At 47.3% G+C, this 22,025-nt stretch overlaps 1 protein-coding gene across 1 annotated transcript in view; it reads left to right on the plus strand.

The window, feature by feature from the left end:
• The window catches only part of LOC135217559 (transmembrane anterior posterior transformation protein 1 homolog), a 279,484-nt gene extending 262,729 nt beyond the window's left edge, over positions 1–16,755 (plus strand). Inside the window, exon 11 of the mRNA XM_064253524.1 lies at positions 15,337–16,755. Coding sequence (XP_064109594.1) covers positions 15,337–16,111 — 775 coding nt within the window. The 3' untranslated portion in view covers positions 16,112–16,755. The remainder of the gene's footprint in view (positions 1–15,336) is intronic.
• Positions 16,756–22,025: the final 5,270 nt, after the last annotated feature.

The raw sequence follows: 22,025 nt of genomic DNA on the forward strand, positions 1-22,025 counted from the left end.
CGAGAGAGAGAGGGGTGGTCAACCCCCCAAACTCCCACCCATCGAGTACCCCGGTACCCGAGACAAAGTGGCCACCCAGGCCCCCAGCTGGTATGGGACTCCTCCGGCCCCCTCAGAGGGAGAGGGAGGAAGGCTACAGTGGTTGTCATAACAACCGAGGAGGCCCGACCAGACCCTCCCTACCACGTGGAAGGGAGGGAAGGGAGAGGGTAAGGCGCCTAATGGGACACGTGATCGGTGGTGGACCAGGACGCGGTAGCAACACAACCACAGAGGGGCCACGTGAACCCAACTGTACCAACACAAGGTACAAGGCGCCCGAGCTAGCCTAACACACTAAATAACACTGATAAATAATAAATATAAATACATCGTAAAAGAATAGAAGGGACACTTGAGTAAGAGAGAAAGAAGCCCAGGAGGAGGCGAACTGATCCGAAGAACAGTCGACTACTCTGAGCCAGCGGTAGCCGATGAAGAGCAAGAGCTGGGATGCTGGGCGGGAGAAAAACAGTATAGCCCTAAATACCAAACTAAGAGATAATAGGTAATAAGGTATGGGCTGTGTACCCTAATTCTAAAATACGATGTAACAAGAAGATGAACGTAAAATAAGAGCCCATAAGGATAAGATGTCCCAGTATGGGAGACTGGGAAATTTTAACAACACGAGGCGGCTCATGGCCGCCACGAGTCAACCAGGTGACCGTATATGACCTAAAAAACGGAAAATACTGGTCCCTGGAAGACCAAAATACAAAAATTAGACTTATCGGGCACTTAACTTAGCCGAAGCGATAGCAGCACGTTCCATCGTAGATGAAATAAATCCAAAAAAGCGAAAACAACACGAGGGACAAAAATCACAACTGGCGTTGTCGAGCTTATTATAAAGGATGGCCGCTAGAGGCGCTGCTCTCTGCTTGGCGTCAGTAGTAGTAGTAGTAGCGGACGCATCACCCTTTGGTATCAGCTCTCTCAGGTGGGGGATTTTGTGATGGAAGGTCTAAATGGTAAATGGCTCGTGGTAGTGGTCTCACTCGCCCCTGTTACCATACCGACACTTCTTTTATAGAGTGAGCGAGTCAGTTTAACTGACATTTTCTTGATTTTATTTTTTCTCTGGTAATATTAGGATTATTTACCTAGAAATAATGAACTTAAGGATATTTCACAGGCCGACATGAGCTGAGCCCAGAAATGTACTAATATACTAATTACTTACCAAGCAATTAGTACATTACTGGATCCTACATTGACAAGAGGTGGGATACATGGACATATGCTATTCAAAAAACACTCAGTGATGGAGATGAATTTGAAATAGAAAGGTAGCTAGCATTGATGAAATGCTTGTTGTAACTTCCCTTGTGAGATCGCTACAGCAGGAAGATACTGCCTCTGGTTGATGCTCATCTCAACCTCTAGTGGTGTGGTGGTAAAGCCGAGGGTCGGCTCCACTTCATTGGGAGCTCTGCAGCTGAAGAGCACTCCGAGGGCTACCAAAGCTTTACAAAATAAAAACAAGTTCCCTTGCCTTGGGCACAATACCACAAAATCAACCAGAAAATTCTGTTCCCTACACAACACAAAATAATCACTACCCATCCATTAAAAACAATAACTGGAGGGTACTCCAGGTACACAGTACCTCCCAGGTGTCCTAAAATATCTTGCCAGCCACAGATAACGGACTTAAGGTACTGCAGTTTTGTATACCTCCACATCACATAAATAATGGGAGGCGAACACTGATCTGCACCTCCAATAGGTGGATTGAAGTATTGTGGATAGTGATGAGTTGCGCTTGAAAGCCAAGGAAGTTGCGATCACTCTTTCCCATGGGCTTTTCCTTTAAAAACGGGAAAAGCACCCTTTTGAATTTCAGGGTGTTACTCGAATATTACATCCCTCAAAAAGAAGGCTAAAGCATTCTTGGACAATGGGCACGAAGGGTTCTTGACTGAGCACCAGGGGTTATGAGAGGGGCCTCTGATCTTCTTGATATAATGCTTAAATTTAAAGTTCTTACTGGACAAAAAGCTCTCTCTTGGTCTGCTGGTCTAACCATATCCACCAGGTTCTTGATAGTGAACGAACAGGGTCAGTGATTAGACAGTGTTTTGCTCCAAGAGTGAACTAGCAGACTGCATCTCCCTGTGAAAAAAAAACAATTTTTTTTTTATCAAAGCCTTGCAGTTCACTAATCCTCTTAGTCATAAGGCAACTAGAAAGATGGTTTTCCTTGTCAAATCCCTGAGAGATAAGGAGTGAAGGGGCTAAAATTGAGGGCCTGAGAGCCATTTAAGGACAGTGTCCAAGTTCCAGTTCCAAAGACTTTATTTGGTCACTAATGTCTGGACTTAGCAGACCAATCCAATCCTCTATGCCTAAAGACTGAATTTAGCATAAGTCTGTAACCTCTGATGGTTGATGTAGCTAAACCTCGAGAAAACCTCGGGAAATGCAAATAGTCTGTTATTTGAGCTAGAGAGGTTTCAGGAGAAAAGATGTCGTGTCTTCAACACCAGCTATGAAAGACAGCCCACTTTGCTTGGTAGACTTTAGCAGAAGACTGATGTCTATACTCAGCAATAGCCTTAGCAACTGCTCTTGAAAAGCCTTTCGCTCTGACAAACTCTCTGACAGTCTGAAGCCTGCCCCTGCCAGAGTTAGAGCGGATAAGCCTTGGTGGAGCCAATGGCAGTGGGGCTGTTTGAGAAGACTTTGTGTCCCCCTTGAAGTCCACCAGCAGCCTGAGAAGGTCTGGGAACCTCTCCTTTTGCGGTCAAAATTGAGCTACAAGAGTCATCGACATGTTGCTGTGGGATACGAACTTGTTTAAGTCCTCTTTCACCATGCCGAATGGCAGGAAGGCGTACACATACATATTCCACCAGTCCTGGAGCGTGGTGTCCATTGTCCATTCCAGAAGGTCCAGGGGCTGGAGAACAGTACAAGGGAAGGCAATCAGTTCTCGACATTGCAAACAAGTCTATCAACAGCTTTCCCATCAATTCCATAGGTCTGTGCACACCTGTGGATTCTGTGTCCATTCCTTAGATAGAACCTGTTTGTATGTACTTAGCTTGTCTGCAAGGATGTTTAATTTTCCCTGGATGAAGCAAGTGATAATCCTTTTGTGATTGGTCTGTGCCCAGAGGAGATCTTTGACTGCTTTGTAAAGGAAAGGAGTGAGTTTCCCCCTGGTTCTTGGTATAAGTCAGCACTGTTGTGTGGTCCGAAAGGACTACGATTGTCTTGTTGAATGTCACTGCTGCAAAAGACTGAAGGCCAAATGAACCACCTTCAGCTTCCTCACATTAATATGTAAGGTGAGGTGGGGGAATACCGGCCTATTAGTAGAAAAAATTGCCTAAAAAATCCACAACATGGCCCACCTATGGTATATTAAAAAATCCTCAACTCAGAGAATAAGTATCATATTTTGCACTTTAAAAATTTTCTGAACCTCGGTCGGTGCTCTGAAAACGTGGGGAAACATGTTTTTAGCATAATGACACTGATTATCAGGCTTCCAAGAAGGCAGTAGGCTAGATCAGAAAGACTTAATGATATTAGACATATGAATAGGCAAAGTTGAACCCACCCAGTAAAAATTTCCTGTTTTTAGGATAATGACACTGATATTGCATCATAATTCATATCATCTTCAACTTTACATGAAAAAATAGTTACAGTTTTTGTTATGTATTTTGAAAATATTCAAAACTTATAAAATATTTCAAAATATTCATAATTTCATGCATCTGTGTTGGCGGTCGGTGTTGCCCCGCATGTTTACGGATAGTAGTCCCCCCCACCATGTTTTTTTTTTTTTCTTTAACAATGCCGTGGCAGTCACTTCAAAAGGACAAACTTCATTTCACTCGATAACATATCAATATGGCTAAATATCGTAATGAAACTTAACTAGAAACAATCACACCATATTCATGGACGTGAGACACTGTATGAGAAACTTAAAAAATTACAACAGACATCCAAAAAATCTATTTTCTTACTTGATAAACACAGATGCCGTGATGGCTTAAACCTGTTGCTTTTGTGTTGTTCACTGAGATGGTTGCTATGTTGGTGGTGAGTTTCGGCGCAAAATTTGAAATAGTTTGTTCCGACACCGTATACTGACCCCGAACTACTATTGTAGGAGAATCCTGGATGTCAATCTGGTACCGACCAGAAAAAACTGGTTATTTCCTCCCCCACCCCCAGCCAGATACATGTCCCAGGGGTCGAAGATCTTGACCCCTCACCGGTCTCTCCAATCCTTTCCTGGTCGCTGTAGCATTCACACGCTTCAGCTTGTCGTCCATTACTGGCCCATTTCCCTTTGTGTTTTCTTGTGTGTGTGATGACCGCACATGTGTTGGTGTTGGTTTTAAGATGGAGGCTTCTTCTCTATGGCGTTGCCCTGGTCCTGAGGGCAGGGCTTGTGGGGCTTTTCTCTCCCCAGTGAAGATAGACCCCCACACTTTATTTAACAAGCGTTGGGCCGCCCTTTTTTGCACGAGGCCACGTATTGTGAATTTGTTGCGTGGACGGAGTATCAATGGGATCTGGCATTGACAAGGAGGAAGAGAAAGCCTTGATCCCCCTCCAAGAAGTCTTCCTTGGAAGTTCTGAGGAGTGGAAGCATGAGCCGGCTGTCGGGAGGCCATTCACTGTCTCTAGTTCTGCTTCAGGACTCCACAGCGGAACGTTGGAATTTTTACCCCATACCCTCCCAGCGAGGGGACCTAGGTGCTTCCGTTGCCCGACTCCCGCCAATGGCGGGGTCCGAGGAGTCCTTTTCATTGTCCCCACAGAATTTGCTGTCGGACGATACTGCCTTTCTTCGCGAGTGTTGGACATGTGGTGGTCTGCCGGGCGCCCTGTCATTGGACTCAGTGGTAACGGTGCTGTGCACTGCCAAGTTCCCGCCTCCCGCTGCGGAGAGTCTGGCTGTGGAGTGTCACGCTCCTGAGTGCTCCGCTCAGTCCCCCACTCCGGCTCCCAGCTTGTTGTCGGTAGAGCCGTTCCCCCTATTCCAGCTGAGGCTTCCCGTCGGAGTTTTTCTACGAGTCAACAGCGCCCACTGATCACGTCCCTGGAGGGATTGGCGCCCCTCGGAGGCAGAGGGGAGGTGACGGGTCCTTCAGTGGGCAAGACCTGGTCCTGGACCGGCGCCCCTCGCATTCTGTTCAGACTTCCCCACAGAAGTGCTAAGGCAGAGGGAGGGGGTATGTCCAGGGGGGTTGCACTGCAGCGCAGACTGCTCCCCCCCCCTTGAATGATGCCGTCACGGTCGACCCGCTCCCAGGATTAAGTTCTCCATAGGAGGGGGTAGAAGGCATAGAGGCGCCAGCCTACGTGAAGTTGAGTGGGTTCGGCCCCCTCCTCCCCACGCAATGCTCCGCTCTCCCCATCATAGCCCACTGGAGTGGTTCGGGTAGATGCGGTAGCCGCCGTAATGGAACATGCCATCTCGGTTGTCCTCGCTCCCCGGACTTATGGTCCGCGCTGTGTTTGCCTGTGCTTGTGGTTCCCATGACGGTCTTGTGAGCTGGGTGTGCCGCTGCCCTGTCAACCTCTCCCTCTGATGGAGTACCCCATAAGAAGGGGTGCAGGGCGGAGAAGAGGCATCATGCTACGTGTAGTTGAGCGCGTACTGGGCACGACATCGATGACGATATGTATCGCTCCGCTCTCCCGGTCAGACAGCCCGCTGCGCTCTCCTTGTCAGACGGCTGCTCTGCTCTCCCTGTTGTTTGGCAGCTCCGCTTTCTATTCGGACGTCCCGTTCCGCTCTACCTGTCAGATGGCCGCTCCGCTCTCCCTTCGGACGGCGTCGCTCCCCTCTCCCTGTCAGACGGCATCACTCCACTCCCCAGTCGAACGGCCCACTTCACTCTCACGGTTGGAAGGCCCGTCCGCTCCCCCGGTCAGATGGTCTGCTTTGAGTTCACCTGTGCTCATGATTCCCATGACAGTCCCATGAAAGGGTGGCGCCACTGCCCCGTTGGCCTTTCCCCTGCATGCTTCGCCGGCCAGTGGGACTCCTATGATGGCTCCGCTGGTAGCCTCCGAAGTGAGGTGTTTGGCCGCACTGGAGCACACCCCACCTCCCATGGTGGGGCCTGCTTGGTCTTGAAGGACAGCGAGGATGAGTCATTCGTCCAGGGCGGCCGATAATGCCTTGGGAGGGGCAAGGCACGTACGTTGAGGGCTCATCGGACAGGAGGGTCCGAGCCCTGTTTCAGGGAAGGGACTATCTAGCAGATCCTGTTCCTCCCTCTGGCGACTAGAGACCCTCCTTGGTAGAGTCCCTAATGGGTGGCCCGAATGAGGACAAACCTTCCACAGGCCCTTCCACCAACGGGGAGTGAGGCTCAGGCCCATGCCCAGGTGGGCCAGGTAACATCGGGGTTCAGGAACGGCTTGTGGCTCCTCAGTTCCCGCAAGCTCCTCCCAGTAGCTAAGGTAAGCAGGGAAGGTTCTTCACCCCAGAGGGCTTCGCCTTCTACCCCAGAGTCATTGGGGGATGACATCTCAAGGGATTCTTGACGGGTTCAGTCACGTTCGCAAGAATAGGTGGCCATGCAGGGACCACGGCGTGGGCTGCTGTCCAGGTAGCCACCTGGCTCAACCTACGGGCTGGGGCGATGGCCAAATTCGCTGCCAACCAACTTGAAGGACGGGAACGAGTGGCCCTACTCAAGGAACTGGTCCTGTTCAATGGAGGGTTATTGGTTCCTTGACTTCTCAGGCGGTCACCCAATGGACTGGCTGGATCCTCTGCAGGTGGTCGCCACAGTAGGAGACGAGGCCCCCTACCCGACTTGACGCCTTGGGTGGGGGCTTGCCTCTCGAAACATTTGTGGGACTGGGAAGATCTCAGGGCTGATCCTTGAACTATGCAGGTCCTCAAGGATGGCTACCGGATCCCCTTACTAGACGAGACTCCTCCCCTGACGGGGGAGCCTGACAACAGGGCTTTTCGCCTCCGGATCCCCAGTCACGGGGAGGCACTTCGACTGGAGGTCCTGTCTCTGTTAGAGAAGGGAGCTCTCCAGTGAGTTGCAGATCACTCCCGTGAGTTCTTCAGCTGCCTCTTTCTGGTGACAAAAGCTTGAGGGGGTTGGAGTCCAGTCTTTGACCTATCCACCCTGAACACCTATGTCCTCAAGACGGACTTCAAATAGAGATCCCACGCTTTGTTCTGGCGGCCTTGGGGGAAGGGGACTTCATGCTGTCTCTCAATCTCAAGGATGTTTACTATCAGAACCCAGCAGAAGTTCCTCCGCATAAGGTGGGAGGAAGTTTCGTACCAGTTCAGGACTCTGCTTCGACCTGTCCGTGGAGGTGCAGGTCTTCACGAAGGGGTTCTCCCTCGTGTCCTCCTGGGTCCACAAGATGGGCATGCGCCTTCTGCGGTACCTGGATGATTGGTCACTCCAACTCTTGAAGGAGCAGAGGGAAGAGCTCCTGGACCTTGGCAGTCATTTAGGCATCGTCCAGACCTGGGAGAAGCCTCACCTGGAGCCCACCACCAGGATGGTGTACTTTGGGATGGATCTGGACACACTAAGGGCCAGGGCCTTCCCGTTGGAGGAGTGTTTGAACAACCTATGGGACATAGCGAGCCCCTTCCTGGCAGGTGCTCCCCTCCCGGCAAGTGAGTGGCAGGGACTCATAGGCCACCTTGTCTCCTAGAGAAGCTGGTTCCTCAGGGCAGACTGAACCTGAGGTCATCCAATAGAGTTTTGAAGGACAGTTTTGGGCCTCAGTCAAGAAGAACCCCTTGGAACTGCTAGCCCTCTCTCAGCCAACAATTGAAACCCTGGGCTGATGGCTAGCCAAGTAGAATCACCGGCGGGGGTCCCGCTGTCGGATGTTCTCCGGAGATGCTCCTCTTTGCAGATGCATCGAAGGAGGGCTGGGGAGCCCACCTACAGTCGGAGATGAGAGGGGAGGCGTGGTCAGAGCAGGAGAGGGAGCTCCACATCAATGGGTTGGAGCTCCTAGCCATTCATGAAGCGCTCCAATCATTCAAGACCAGACTAGGACACAGACAGGTGGCAGTCATGTGCGCTAACGCCACCGTGGTCGCATATGTCAAAAAGCAGGGAGGTCTGAGGTCATGCCTCCTGTGCACCCTAGCGGAGGCCGTCTTTAGAGTGGGCAGAGAACGTGGTTATCTCCCTGATGGCAAGGTTCATTCTGGGGAAAAGGAATGTGATTGCACACGGGCTCTGCAAACATGGCAGGTCCTGGGGTCAGAGTGGTCCCTACACCTGGCGGTAGCGGCTGAGTTGATCGGGATGTGGGGCTCCTCCTCCATGGTTCTGTTCATAATGAGTCTGAACCACAAGCTCCCGGTTTTCTGCTCCCCAGTCCCAGACCTGGCGGCAGTTTGGGAAGATGCGTTCCAGCACCCCTGGGACGGGCTGGATCTTTACATGTTTCCTCCCCTTTGGGGTCCTCAGACAGGTCCTCAACTGACTCCGGACCTCCAAGGGCACAGTCATGACCTTTGTGGCCCCCTGGTGGCCAGACAGGGATTGGTTCCCAAACCTCCTAGAATTGTCCATCCAAGGCCCCTGGGAGCTCCCCTGAAGACCAGACCCCCCAAGGCAGCCCCACTTCAAGAGGTTTCGCGAGGGCCTGGACACCCTCTGCCTTCACAGGTGGAGGCTATTGAGCTGCTCCTGAACAAGAGAGGCTTCTCCAGCAGGGTAGCCTCCCACATGGGGTCCCTGAGGAAGTCCGCTGCGGCAGTTTACCAGGCGAAGTGGAGACTGTTCTGGACCTGGTGCAAGGAGCAAAACTGGGACCCCTTATGGACTAGGATCCCCCACGTTGTGGAGTTCCTGGTCCACCTGAGGGAGGACAAGAGACTTTCCATTGCAGCCATCAAAGGGGTCAGGGCAGCGTTGAGCCAGGTCTTCTACCAAAGGGGTGTAGACCTGGGTAACTCCAAGGACCTCTCCTTACTAATTAGGGACTTTGAGCAGGCCTGACTCCCCAGGTCCTTGGCAGTTCCTCGCTGGGACATAGGCAGGGTCCTGAATGCTCAGAAGAAGCCTCCCCTCGAGCCTCTCAAGGACATTACAGACAGGGAGCTCGCGCTCAAGATGGTGTTCCTGCTAGCCTTAGCTCCCCCAATAGGGTGGGTGAACTTCACAGCCACTCCTACGAGGTTTCTCACTTGAGGGGCTTGAAGGACCTCACTTTCAGGTTCATGCCCTCCTTTGTGGCCAAGACCCAGAACCCATCGGTAGTGGACGTTCGGTTTGTGGAGTTCTCCATCCCGGCTCTGCCTAAGGCAAAAGATCCCAGGACCTTCTTCTATGCCTGGTTAGGGCAGTGAGGAAATACCTCCCCTCCCCTGCGAACCAGGTCAATCTCCCCCGTCGGCAGACACACACACACACACACACACACACACACACACACACACACACACACACACACACACACACCCCGCGTGCCCTAATCCGGCGGAGCGGGTCCCCCTCATCCCGAGACAAACGACCCCGTAACCTTGGACTGGGCCTCCCTGTCCCTAGATACTCCCACCTCCTAAAGAATAAGTCTCCTACAATAGTAGTTCAGGGTAAGTATATGGCGTCGAAACAAATCACAAATTTTTATTAATCTGTATTTTTCCTAGCTATGCTAACCCTGAACTACTGAGTATTTAAGCCCTCCCTGCCTTCCCCTGGTATCTGAGGACAGGAGCATTAGAGGTGTGGAAAGGACTGGAAAGACTGGTGAGGGGTTAGGATCTTCGACCCCAGGAGCACGTACCTGGCTGGGGGTGGGGGAGGAAATAACCAGATTTTTCTGGTCAGTACCGGATTGACATCCAGGATTCTCATACGATAGTAGTTCGGGGTAAGTATAGCTAGGAAAAATACAAATTACTAAAAATTTGTGATTTTTGTACCAGAGCATTCGGTTCTCACCCTAGCTTTTTCTTGTCTGGAGACCACGTTCCTGAAACTTCCATATTGTCTAAAAGAGTCACCCCACCCAGGTCCAAAGCATCTGAGTACAGGCAATCCCCAGTATCGGTGGACTCGGTTAATGCCGAGTTGGTTTTATGGCACTTGACAAGCACCATAAATCTGCAATTTATGGCGCCATAACACACTGAGTTCTGGTTATCAGTGCAGTGCCGTAAGGTGCCGATAATAAGAGTTATGGCACTATAACATACCTAACAGAGGTGCCACTAACCAGTTTTTGGCACCATAAATCACAGAGTTTCGGTTAATGGCAGTTTTCGCTAATCAGAACCCCTGCCAATAATCAGGGACTGCCTGTATAAAGGTGAGTTTACATTAGGCTTCACAGCATGCTTCATAAGTCCCCTCTGCCAGCATATGCTTGCCCACCTGGGTGACGCCACATGCTGCACAGTGAGTATTGCCTGTACACTACTGTGACCGGTAGCATTATTTTCCTGACAGCCACGTAAATCTTTATTTTTATATGATGTTAATTTTACATTCCATAAACATGGATGATGCTGATAATACTCCATCAAATAACGGATCTCTTCTCGCTTCCATTCCATGGCGATTACAGTGTAATAGAGAACTGGATGACAGCTGAAAGGTTACTAGTGATTTATTGTCTGCGGATTGTCTCGGTCAGGCTTCAGCCATCAAGCTTGCCTTGATGAGTTAGTGGTGCGGCGTGATGTGTAAGTCCTGATGAGTAGTCCAGTAGGTGTGGTTAACAAGAATTTGGGTGGAGTTGGTGATCTTACGTATGCAGCACGCTGTGAAGCCTAGTGTAAAGTCACCTTTACACTAGGATTCAGAGGATGCAGCAACTTCTCTTTTAAAAATCTTCCTTTTACAAGCCACCACCAAAGGTCCTCCTTGATCTCGGGATTGAAGGGAAAGACGAACAAGTCCAGAAGAGTCTTTCTGTGCCAACTGGCCTTTAGGAAGAATTTCAATACTCTTGTGTGTAGTCTTCCTAAAGGCACGAACGTCGTGATGGATGAGAGAGTGCCCAGAAGACTCGCCCATTTGTTGGCTGCGAAGGACGAGAAAGAGAGGAAGTTTAGTACTTTCCAGAGGCAGGATTGGATTCTTTTGTCAGACAGAAGAGCCTGAAAACTCAGAATCGATCCTTGTCCCCAAATAAAGAATCAATTGAGTTGGGACTAACTGCAACTTCTGCAGGTTGATTCTTAAAAGGCTCAATTCTTGGGCAAGGAGAAGAATCTTCTGAAGGTCCTCTTTGCATCATGTTTTAGATCGGGGGCATAGGAGCCAGTCATCTAAATACAGACATTTGTTGGTAACCATGAGATAGAACCACTTTGCCAGGGGGACAAGAACATTAATATACATACATAAGTACTTGAGCTGTGGAGAGACACAAACTGAAAGATTCTACCCTGGAACATGAACTTCAGATGTACTTCTTGGAGTCCTGATGTACTGGGACATGGAAGTATGGGTCCTGCATATGGATGGTCACAATCCATTCTCCCCGGTGAATGGCTGACAGGACTGACTGGTTCGTTTCCACCCTGAACTTTGTTGTCTGACCGAAGAAATTCTGCACGCTGACATCCAGGACAGGTCTCCAACCTCCTGATGACTTGGGGATGACAAGCGGTTGTAAAAACCTGTGCTTATGTCATTACCTCTACAGCTCTCTTCCTGAATAGGGAAGAGACCTCTTTTGACAAGGCCAAAAACCTCTCCGAGCCTACCAAATAGGCACTTTTTCTCCCTGATTGGAACTGAATAGCCCTCCTTGAGGACTTTCAATACCCAAGGCTCTACATTCCTAGCTTCCCATTTTCCCCAAAAATGGAGAAGCTTGGCACCTTCAGGAACACAGATGACAGAATCCTCACTTGCGAGAGAAGGGTTTTGTATACGACTTCTTTACTGGTCTGACTGACCACAGGTTCATCACGGGTGGGACTGAAACTTCGCTCTGGCATCTCGAAAGGGCCAGTGCTGAAGCGGGGAGTCTTCTCATGCTGAAAAAAACCATAGAAACCTCGTCCCAACTCCTTGGAATGCTTGGTAGATTGTGTCAGTAGATCTTGGGTCAATTTCTTCTGCAAGTTTGCTGCTACGTTTCCTACTGTAGCTCAGGGAAACAAAGCAAAATGGTCTAAGGGCGCAAACAGGAGAATTGACCTTCAGGAGGGAGTAACACCCTTTGTCGTGAAGGAACTCATTTCTCTCTTTTTGAGAATTCCCATGGAAAATAAATAAAGCAGCAGTTCTTGGGAGCTGTCCCTGATTGCCTTATCCACATATTAGAGTACTCCCAGCCACTCCAATAAAAGTTCTCTTGGAGGATGTTGCAGTCTTGAATTTTCTTAGCTAAGGCTGTTCTACAGTCCAATCCAAAAAAACCAAAGACCTCCAATACCTAAAAATGTCTCGCACAAGACGGTCAAGTTCTGGAGTTGTGAGCAGTATCTTGGCAAAGTTAAGTGCTGACCTACACATAGTCAGTCAGACAGGAGAAGTCCCCCTGGAAAGTCAGAAACTCCCAAGGAAGGAGCTTCCCCCAGCTGCATATGAGAAGTACCTCCATTGTGACAGACGAGGAAGGGGTGGCAGAAAAAACGGCTATGCCAAGAACCATCTTAAGCAGCCTGGAAGACTGCAAGCTGTTTCATCATAAAGGCCAAACCAGGTGATGTCGGTGCTGCTGGAGAGGAGAAGGTCAGAAAGCAGAACAGGATGTACGAGATTTGTAATCAGAAGCAGGTTGCTGCGGCTCAAGGTGGAGGATCTTGTGTCACTGAAGGATGATTCTGTAGGAGACCTAAAATATTGCCCAAATAGTGTTGGATAGGTTCCATAGAAGGATCTGGAACAGCAGGGGTGTACAAACCTTCTGAGCCAAACTGAAGAGGCAGTGTTTGGCACCTGGAATGTGGCGAGGAATACTTGGCTACTGGCGTTGAGCAGACAGGAGGGGACATACATACAGGTGGACTCTCATACACAGGTGAACACTCGGACAGTGGGCACTGGGACATTGGACATATGGAAATTGGGCGCTCAAACAGTTTCTTAGAATAGGAAGACCGCTTCGACTCCAAATAGTACTGGCGCTCCGCCACCAAAGGCTCATCAGAAACAAGACTGGGACTATCCTAGAAACTGCAGGAGGGAAATGGACTGAGCTTTTGTTCCCTAGGAAAGTGGGGAAGTGTGCTCACCAGAAGAAACATGCCTTTTCAGCAGCCTGGATGCACTCGAAAAGTGCTAATTACGCCCCTTGTCTGCACTGGAGTCCAAGTCACTGGATGACAGTGCATGCACATCCATATGGACGCCTTTCCATCAGTTGTCCGCTGGGATTTACAGACAACAGGCTCGGTTGAGGGAGCAACAACCCAAGGGCAAACCTCACTGACCTCCCTTGGACCTCTGGTTTGCTTCCTCCCAGGATTAGGGAAGTTTTAACAGGGACCTTTGTCAAGGAGCATCAGTGGGACAAGTAATCACCCCTTCCACTGATACTGTACTTGTACATACACCACTAACACTTATTTTGTCCATAAGGACCTCAAGAGAAACCCCAATTTGGGCTACTGTATTTACCAAAAGACCGACTTTTTGGTGTATCTTGGCTTCGAGGCTGGCAGTGGCATTGGGGTCGGAAGAATGGGAGCCAGGTAATGAAGTATCTGGAAAACTTGGTGGGTTAGTACAGGGGGAAAAAGCAGTCACTGTTGCAGAGGGCACTGGTAAACTAGCAACATCCAATTTGGAGAAGAAACCTGGCTAGTGTAACCCTAGCAGCCACCTTTCTCTGCCTGTCTCTCTGAAGTTTGTCAAAGTGAGCTTGCAAAACTTTAAACTTCCCCTGATCCCAATCTGTACATTTGTCACATTTAAGATCAAAAGAACAAATCTGCCCTCTGCCATGACAACACGTAAAGTGAGAGCTGTATTTAGATGAAGTCAGTATGTTGTTGCAGTCTTTGCTGCAATACTAGCTACTAGACTGGTGGCAGACATAATTAATCAAGTCACAATTGGTAAAGTCTTATCAAATCTAACTAAGCTAATTGCAATTACTGCACCACTAAACAGAAGGAATACTTCACCAAAGATGGCAAAAGCCACAACCACCTGGCATCGCCTCAGTAGCGTGGTCAGTATGGTGTTGGCGTGCCACCTCAGTGGTTGCGAGTTCGATTCTTGGACATTCCACTGAGGGGTGAGCGATGTGTATTTCTGGTGATAAAAGTTCACTCTCGACATGGTTCAGAAGTCACGTAAAGTCGTTGGTCCCGTTGTTGAATAACCACTGGTTCCATGCAACGTAAAAACACCATACAAAGAAATAAACAACCACCTGGCAAAAATTCAAACGAGCTGCTCAAACAACCAATAATCAGTCATTGACTGGCAGAAACGAATTGATTTCTTTGGCTGCGTTGTACCTATTCTTCCCTAAAAGTGGGAGGGGCAAGTTACCTACACCAAAACAAAAGAGCACTACCGCAAATTTCAAGTTTGGAGCTGCTGTGATATTTAGAAACAAATAGCTATGTAATTACTTGGTAAGTTACTTATACCTATATTTTTTCCTTAAATTGCATTCAAACCCACTACAATTTGTAAACTTCCAAACCCTATTTTTATTGGCTGGCATATTCATACCTGACTAATGTTTGTACACCTGTGCCAGTTCATCAGTTTTAGATGAATTGTTTATCTGTATACCATTTGTGCAGCATGTACCAAGAAATGTCGATTCATTGTGTTTAGTTTCAATACAATACAAGTTTCCATATGATGCTCTGCAACTGTGGATGACTCATAATTTTTTATTGGCATTTGAAAAAATTTTTTTTTTATATATTTCTAATTGTATTGCAATAATTCTTTCTTTCCCTCACTTGTCCATATCCTTTTTTTTTCAATTAATCTTGAATTGTACGTATTCAGATCCTTTATGATCTGTGATTAGGCTTCTGAACCCAAATTCTTATAGGGTAGCAGATTCATTCACTTGATTATTTGTTTGTACACTGATTATTTGTTTGTACACCTATGCCTATTGATCAGTTTCAGATGGTCTGTTGGTCTGCATATCAAATAAGAAAGTGGGCCTCGGTATTGTGCTGGGGAACTGATTATACTATACTTAGTATAAAACTTACTTACACTTTACTGTATGATGCTCTGTGAATGACTATGACCCATGATTTTTATCTTACAGATATTCAAAGTTTTTATATTAAGTATATTGCAGTACTAATTGGTTTTGCTTTCCACCCCTTACAGTGTAAATACTGTCTTATTATATTGTTATTTTCAGGATACTGAATGGAATCATTATTTTGGGCAAGGCTTGCGTCCTTATTGAGAGTGCAGAAAAACGACATGATCGTAATGAATCTCTTTTGGAAGCAGAGAAGAAGAGTTCTACTGGGAATAACACAACAACAGTATCAAGTAAAAGTCATAAGACAGATCCTGTGAAAGTGGAAGCTGCCACAAGCCCTGTGCGGGGCTGGAGTCTTCCTCCTCAAAGTTTATCTGTTTCTGATAACAGTACTTCAAAAGCATTCAGTGTATCACCAACAATGTGTACCCCTGCATCAATATCAAATGCCTCAACACCTGTATCAATGGGACCACCTCGAAGTGATTCATTAGACTTTTTGGGTGAGAGTAAAAAAGGGTTAATGGCAAATAGTATGGTGAACTTATCAAGTGTTGGAATTAACGAGGGTCCTTTCACAAGTGATGCCTCTAGACAGTACAAGTTGCAGCATTCCTTAGAAAGTATTCCTTCGGAAGATAATCCAGATACTCTTAATAATTCCCTGGATCAGTCACAGTCTATGGATGCTAACAGTTTGGATGCGCAACCAGTGGGTGGTTTTAATACGGTTTCAGATGATCAGACTGAGAGGATACAGTCTGTTACTCCTAGCAGAACTCCAACTCCGACTCCAGCCACAGCTCAAGAGAAAAATTTGGCACAGCCAGATAATCCTTCTGAATTAAGAAAATTTAAAAGACCACCTTTTTTATCTTGCGATTCATTGCGTTATAGAGGATCAACAGACACTGGGGACTTTTTGTAGTTGTGTAATATTTTGTAATTTTTAACACATGAATTCTTTAGTGTGTACAGTATATGCAGATGTAAATGTGTATTGGAAACTGACCCAAAATCCAAGTGCAGTAATTCCCGTTTTGAATTCAAGGCTGGTTGCTAATAAAAATTCACTGTAAATGTAATGTAACTGTGTACTGCATACATAATACTTTACATCTATGTATATTTGTGTATGTGTATACTATGTGATGTACAGAAGCTTCCCCATGTTTATTAAAAATGTTAAATCTATTTTACACTTGTGAAAAAAGAAGTGAAGTAGTCTGTAGATGAGTGGAACATCCCTTGCTATGGGAAGCCACTTCTCAACTGCAAAATGCTCTCTGTTTCACCCTTTCATCCATAGCAGTTGTGAATATCTAATGCTCTTCATTTCCCTCCATTGTCTTATATACTTTGTTCTCATCATTATTGTAGTCGTTATATGATTACAATTATTCTTTTATTATTTCACATATGTCATCCAAATACTTTGCTCATGAAAGGGATTTTGACGTAAGAAAAATCTATTTCTGGCCGATGGGTTCGTGTCGCCCTGTGAAATAATCCTTAAGTTCATTATTTCTAAGGTAAATAACCTAATAAATACCAGAGAAAAAATAAATTCAAGAAAATGTCAGTATAACTGACTCGCTCACTCTATAAAAGAAGTGTCGGTATGGTAACAGGGGCGAGTGAGACCACTACCACGAGTCTGTTGCCATTTAGAACTTCCCACATCAGAATCCCCCACCTGAGAGAGCCGATCCAAAGGTGAATGCGTCTGCTACTACTACTAATACCCACGCCATGCGGACTGCAGCGCCTCTAGTGGTCATCCTTTTCTCAAGATGTCCATCTTGGGCTGCAGGGTGGGAAATGATGGGGGGGTTTCACAGGGCGACACGAACCCATCGCCCAGAAATAGATTTTTCCTACGTCAAAATCCCTTTTCTGGGCTCAGTTCGTGTCGCCCTGTGAAATAGTACCAGAGAAACAGCACAAGATGACAATGAAGGGTCTCAATGAAACTATAAAATAAAATAAAAGTATAATATAAGTGAATCTAAAGTTATGATACAAGATTACAATATAAAGGTACTTAAAATTAGCTTAATATAGTAATAACAAGTAAAGCTGAGCTTAATAACATGGTATCAAAACAAATTGTTAGGAGATTCACTAAATCTAAATTAACATATGAACAATTATATACAAAAGTTAATGTGTTCTGCCCTAGCATAAAAATAAGGGTAGAAACACTGAAGCACATTTATATGGCAGATTATGTGGGTGTCCCTAGCAAAAAAATAAGGGACATTCCCACCATATGTCATCATAGCAGCTAAGGCTAGAGGACCATGTAGAGCTTAACGGTAGGGTAAGACATGTTAGACAAGGTAGGTAGAAAGGAGACCTGGATCTTCAACTACGACTACTGTGCAGAGTCAGGGGAAACTATGTTTCCCGCTGCCACTGCTGAAAATTTTAAGGATTCCAAGGACTTTAGGTAATGACGCTTGAAGACTGTCGGTGATTTCCATCCAGTATATTTCTTAAGATCATCAAAATTCATATGTTGGCAATAGTTAATAGAGGTAGCTACTGCCCTGATATCATGTGCTTTTGGGAATGATTCAGGATTAGCTTGCTTAATGAAGTAAAGAATCTGCTGCCTGATTCCTTTTACTGATAAGGTGCCACCTCTTTCTCTCATAAAGAGAGGACCTGAGGATCTAGAGGATGTCCGAGACAGAAAGGCTCTTAAGGTCATTACTGGACAGAGGGAGGGATCTTGGGTAAGAGGAATGACTTTCCAAGGTGCCCACCTTGCTAAAGGATCCTCATTTTTAGCTAAAAAACTGCGATCAGGAGAAAGCAAAACTTCTCCTGAAGGGAGAAATTCCACATGTCCCGTATCTCTGGATAGAGCCGACAGTTCTGAGATTCTGGCCCCTGAGGCCAAGCTTAGTAAAAATAGTGTCTTTCTAAGTAACATTATAAATGTGCAAGAAGAGTTGTCAGTGTCCGAAGCTAGTTTGAGGACGTCATTCAAAAACCATGAAACTGATGTAGGTCTCTGAGAAGGTCTAAGTCTAGCACAGGCTTTGGGAATAGACGTAAAGTAAGAATCTGTTAAGTCTATTTGAAAACCCAACTGAAAGATTTTCTTCAGAGCTGACTTATTAGTGGTAATAGTGCTAGCTGCTAAACCTTTCTCAAATAAGGACCTGAAGAAGGATATAGCTAAGTTAACAGTCATGGTTGTAGTGTTTGTTTCCCTCAGGAAAAATGCTAACTTTTTGACAGCTGAATCATATTGTCTTAGAGTTGATTCCCTCTTATCTGATTCTAGGAAGAGGATATTCTGGGGATCAATATCTGCATCTTTTTTAGCCGCAAACTTCATGAAGTCCATAAAGTTAGGGTCTTGAGAATTCCTGAGGAAGCAAACACAGTCCTCATTTGTACTGATTGAGACAGTTTGGGATTGGGAATCCGTCGAGGTCGGAGACCCAATTCCAGTAGTAAGGGGTACCAGTTGCTCTTTGGCCAATCCGGAGCTACTAGAGCTACTTGTCCCTTGAAAGTCCTGAGTTTGTTCAGAACTTTCAAGAGAAGATTCACTGGAGGAAAGATGTAAATCCTTCTCCACTGATTCCAGTCTATTGACAAGGTGTCCGTGGCATAGGCCAGAGGGTCCAGGTTTGGGGCCACATAGCAAGGGAGCTTGTGGTTCGCTTGTGAGGCGAATAGATCTACTTGGAGACCTGGAACACTCCGGCATATCCACTGGAACGACTTGTTGTCCAGAGACCACTCTGATTCCAGAGGAACTGAACGGGACAAGGCGTCCGCTATCACATTCCTTACCTCTGCTAAATGGGTGGATGATAGATGCCATTTGTACCTGTTCGCTAAGGAAAAAATGGCTATCATGACATGGTTCACATGTTTGGATTTGGATCCCCCTCTGTTGATGCAGTGTACTACTACTGCGCTGTCCAAAAGTAGCCTTAGATGAGACTTCTTTGGGGGAAGGAGCTTCTTTAGGGTAAGAAATACTGCTATTGCTTCCAGAACATTTATGTGGAGCTGGCGGAACTGAGTAGACCAAGTCCCTTGAACTTTTTTGAACTGAGAGTATCCTCTCCAACCGGTTAGGGAGGCGTCTGTGTGAATAGTTAACGCCGGAGGAGGATATTGAAGGGGAACTTGACTTGGACAGATTCCTTTACCCTTCGCCCATGGACGAAGTTGGTTGCGAAGGATTTGCGGAATCACTGACAACTTGTCTCGAGATTTGACATTTGCTCTTGAGCGCCAAACTCGATTTATATCTTTCAGTCTTGCCTTCAGAAGGACGTCTGTCACTGAGGCAAACTGGAGGGAACCTAGGATTCTTTCCTGGTTTCTCCTCGAAGCTTGCTTGTTGTTGAGGAATTGCCTCACTGACTTGGCTATTTCTTTTCTTTTGATCACCGGAATTGACAGATTGTGAGAGGATAAGTCCCATTGGATGCCTAGCCACTGAAAACGAGTCTCCGGAGTGAATCTGGATTTTGTTTTGTTTATCTGGAACCCCAGATGTTCCAGGAATTGAATTACCTTCTCTGTGGCTCTGCGGCATTCCTCGACGGTTGGTGCCGAAATCAGCTAATCGTCGAGGTACGCTACTACCATTATCCCTTGTGATCTCAGTTGTTGAACTACTACTTCCGCTATTTTCGTGAATACCCTGGGGGCTACATTCAGTCCGAAGGGGATCACTTTGAAAGAGAATGCCTGGTCTCCTAGCTTGAAACCTAGGTATGGGCGGAAGTGTCTCGCGATAGGGATATGATAGTATGCGTCTGTAAGATCGATAGAGGTAGTGACGGCCCCACGGGGAAGTAAGGTCCGTACCTGCGAGATGGTCAGCATTTTGAACTTGTCGCAGCGAATGAAAAAGTTTAGCTGGGACAAGTCTAAGATTATTCTTCTTTTTGAAGAGCCTTTGTTTGGCACGCTGAACAAGCGCCCTTGAAATTTTAGATGCCTGACTCTTGACACAACTCCTTTCTGAAGGAGCTCCTCTGCATAATCTGCCAATTCCTTTGATGGTAGTTGAAGAAATGATTTGGTTGGTGGAGGATCTTTGATCCAACTCCAACCTAGTCCTTTGGACACGATGCTCTGTGCCCATTTGCTGAACCCCCACCTGTGACGGAAGAGGAACAGCCTCCCTCCTACCTGGGGAGCCTCACTGTTGCTGTGTGGGATGGCCTCCACGTCCCCCTCTGAAGTGCTTACCTCTGTTGGTAGCCCTTCCCGAACCTCGCTGGCGAAAGTTACCTCTCGCCCTGCTTCCCCTTGAGAACCTATTGAAGGTTGGGAAAGCCTGGCTTTCAAACATGGGATTGAAAGCTGGGGAGACGGTGTACGAGGTCGAGGGTTGGTTCTGGGGGGATAGCAAGAGGATGGGTTGGCTCTGTCCTTTCGATGTCGAAGGCTGACCCGGTTGGGTGACTGGAACGGCCTGGACAAAATGCTGCTGCTGCTGGTGCTTCTGGTATGGTTGGAACCTCTTGGTCTTCTTGAGTTTTTTACCAGAAGAGGGAGGGTTCTCCTGCCTCCTCTTGGCTGAGATACCCCACCGAGCTCTAAGGCTTTGGTTAAGCCTTGAAGCTTCGTGGTGCACCTCATTCACAGAAGACTCTGGGAACAGGTCCGCGCCCCATATGTTGGAAGCGAGAAGTCTATTTGGTTCATGGCGAATGGTAGCCTCTTGCAACACATGCTTACGGCAGTTCCTTCTGGCCACGAAAAAGTCATAAGCATCTGCTTGTACTGTTTGTAGTTGAGACTTAGCCAAGATCTTAAAAAGAGGCTCCGTACCATACGAGAGAGCAGCCATCTCAGTTATGACTAGGGAGTTGAGTGATCTCCCTAGCCTAGTCCTTGCGTCAAATTCTGCCTGAATGAGGCTATCAGGCAGTCTATGTAGCTTCTCACCGAACTGTTCCATGGCACAGTCCGGTTTCAGCTTTCCTACCGTGAAAGTAGCCGGTAGGTTTTCTCAAAGTTCTCCAAACGCAGGGAAGAGAGGAGATGTGGGCTCTGCTTCCCTGAGCTGTGGAATGGGTTCATCCTTCATAACTGCTTGAAGGGTCGTCTCCACCATCTTTGTTGTAAAGGGGAGTGAAGCCTCCTCCTCCGTGGCAAAAATGGTGAAGGGACTCTTGAAGGCCTGGAGTCTGGTATTGGAACAATCCCAATCCTCCAGACAGTGAACCCACTCCCTCTGGGCGTGGTCCCTACTATACAGGACAGTCTCCCTAGGGATCTTGTCTTCCCTATTGAGAGCTGTCTCTGTTAGCCTGGCATACCCTATAAAAGGCTGTGTCAATCCGGGAGGGTAGAACTCGAAGTCCTCGATCCTTCTTGTTCCACACTCCGGTATTGAAATCATACCATCCTTGAAGGGAGCATAGGCTGCTACCCTCCAAGGATTGTTCATAGAGAATGCTGGTAGAGAATCATGAGGAGGGTAACTGGACCAGACCAGTACCTACCACCGGGAAGTTGGCCTGAGAAGCCTGGTTCAGGCCAGCAAATTGGTTATCGTGGTCTAGAACACGATTAGAGAGGTCCTGGATGGACTGACCTGATTGGTTGATGCTGTTGGAGAGTTGGGCAAACATTTGCTCAAATCTCGTACCAAGCGAATCTAAAAACCATTTTCTCCTACTTGCTGTAGAACTCCTGCCGAAAAGGTAGCGGGGTCAAAGGCACTAGGTGCCGTGATCCCGGCAGGAGTTCCGGCAGCAACAGGGGAGGGTGCTGGCTCGGTTGGAGCGCAGACCTTCTCCTTAGAAGCTTTGCTTCTAGACCCTCTCGAGTGTGAAGGTTCAGATTTA

Source organism: Macrobrachium nipponense, chromosome 7, assembly GCF_015104395.2.
Source record: "Macrobrachium nipponense isolate FS-2020 chromosome 7, ASM1510439v2, whole genome shotgun sequence".
NCBI classification, from domain to species: domain Eukaryota; kingdom Metazoa; phylum Arthropoda; class Malacostraca; order Decapoda; family Palaemonidae; genus Macrobrachium; species Macrobrachium nipponense.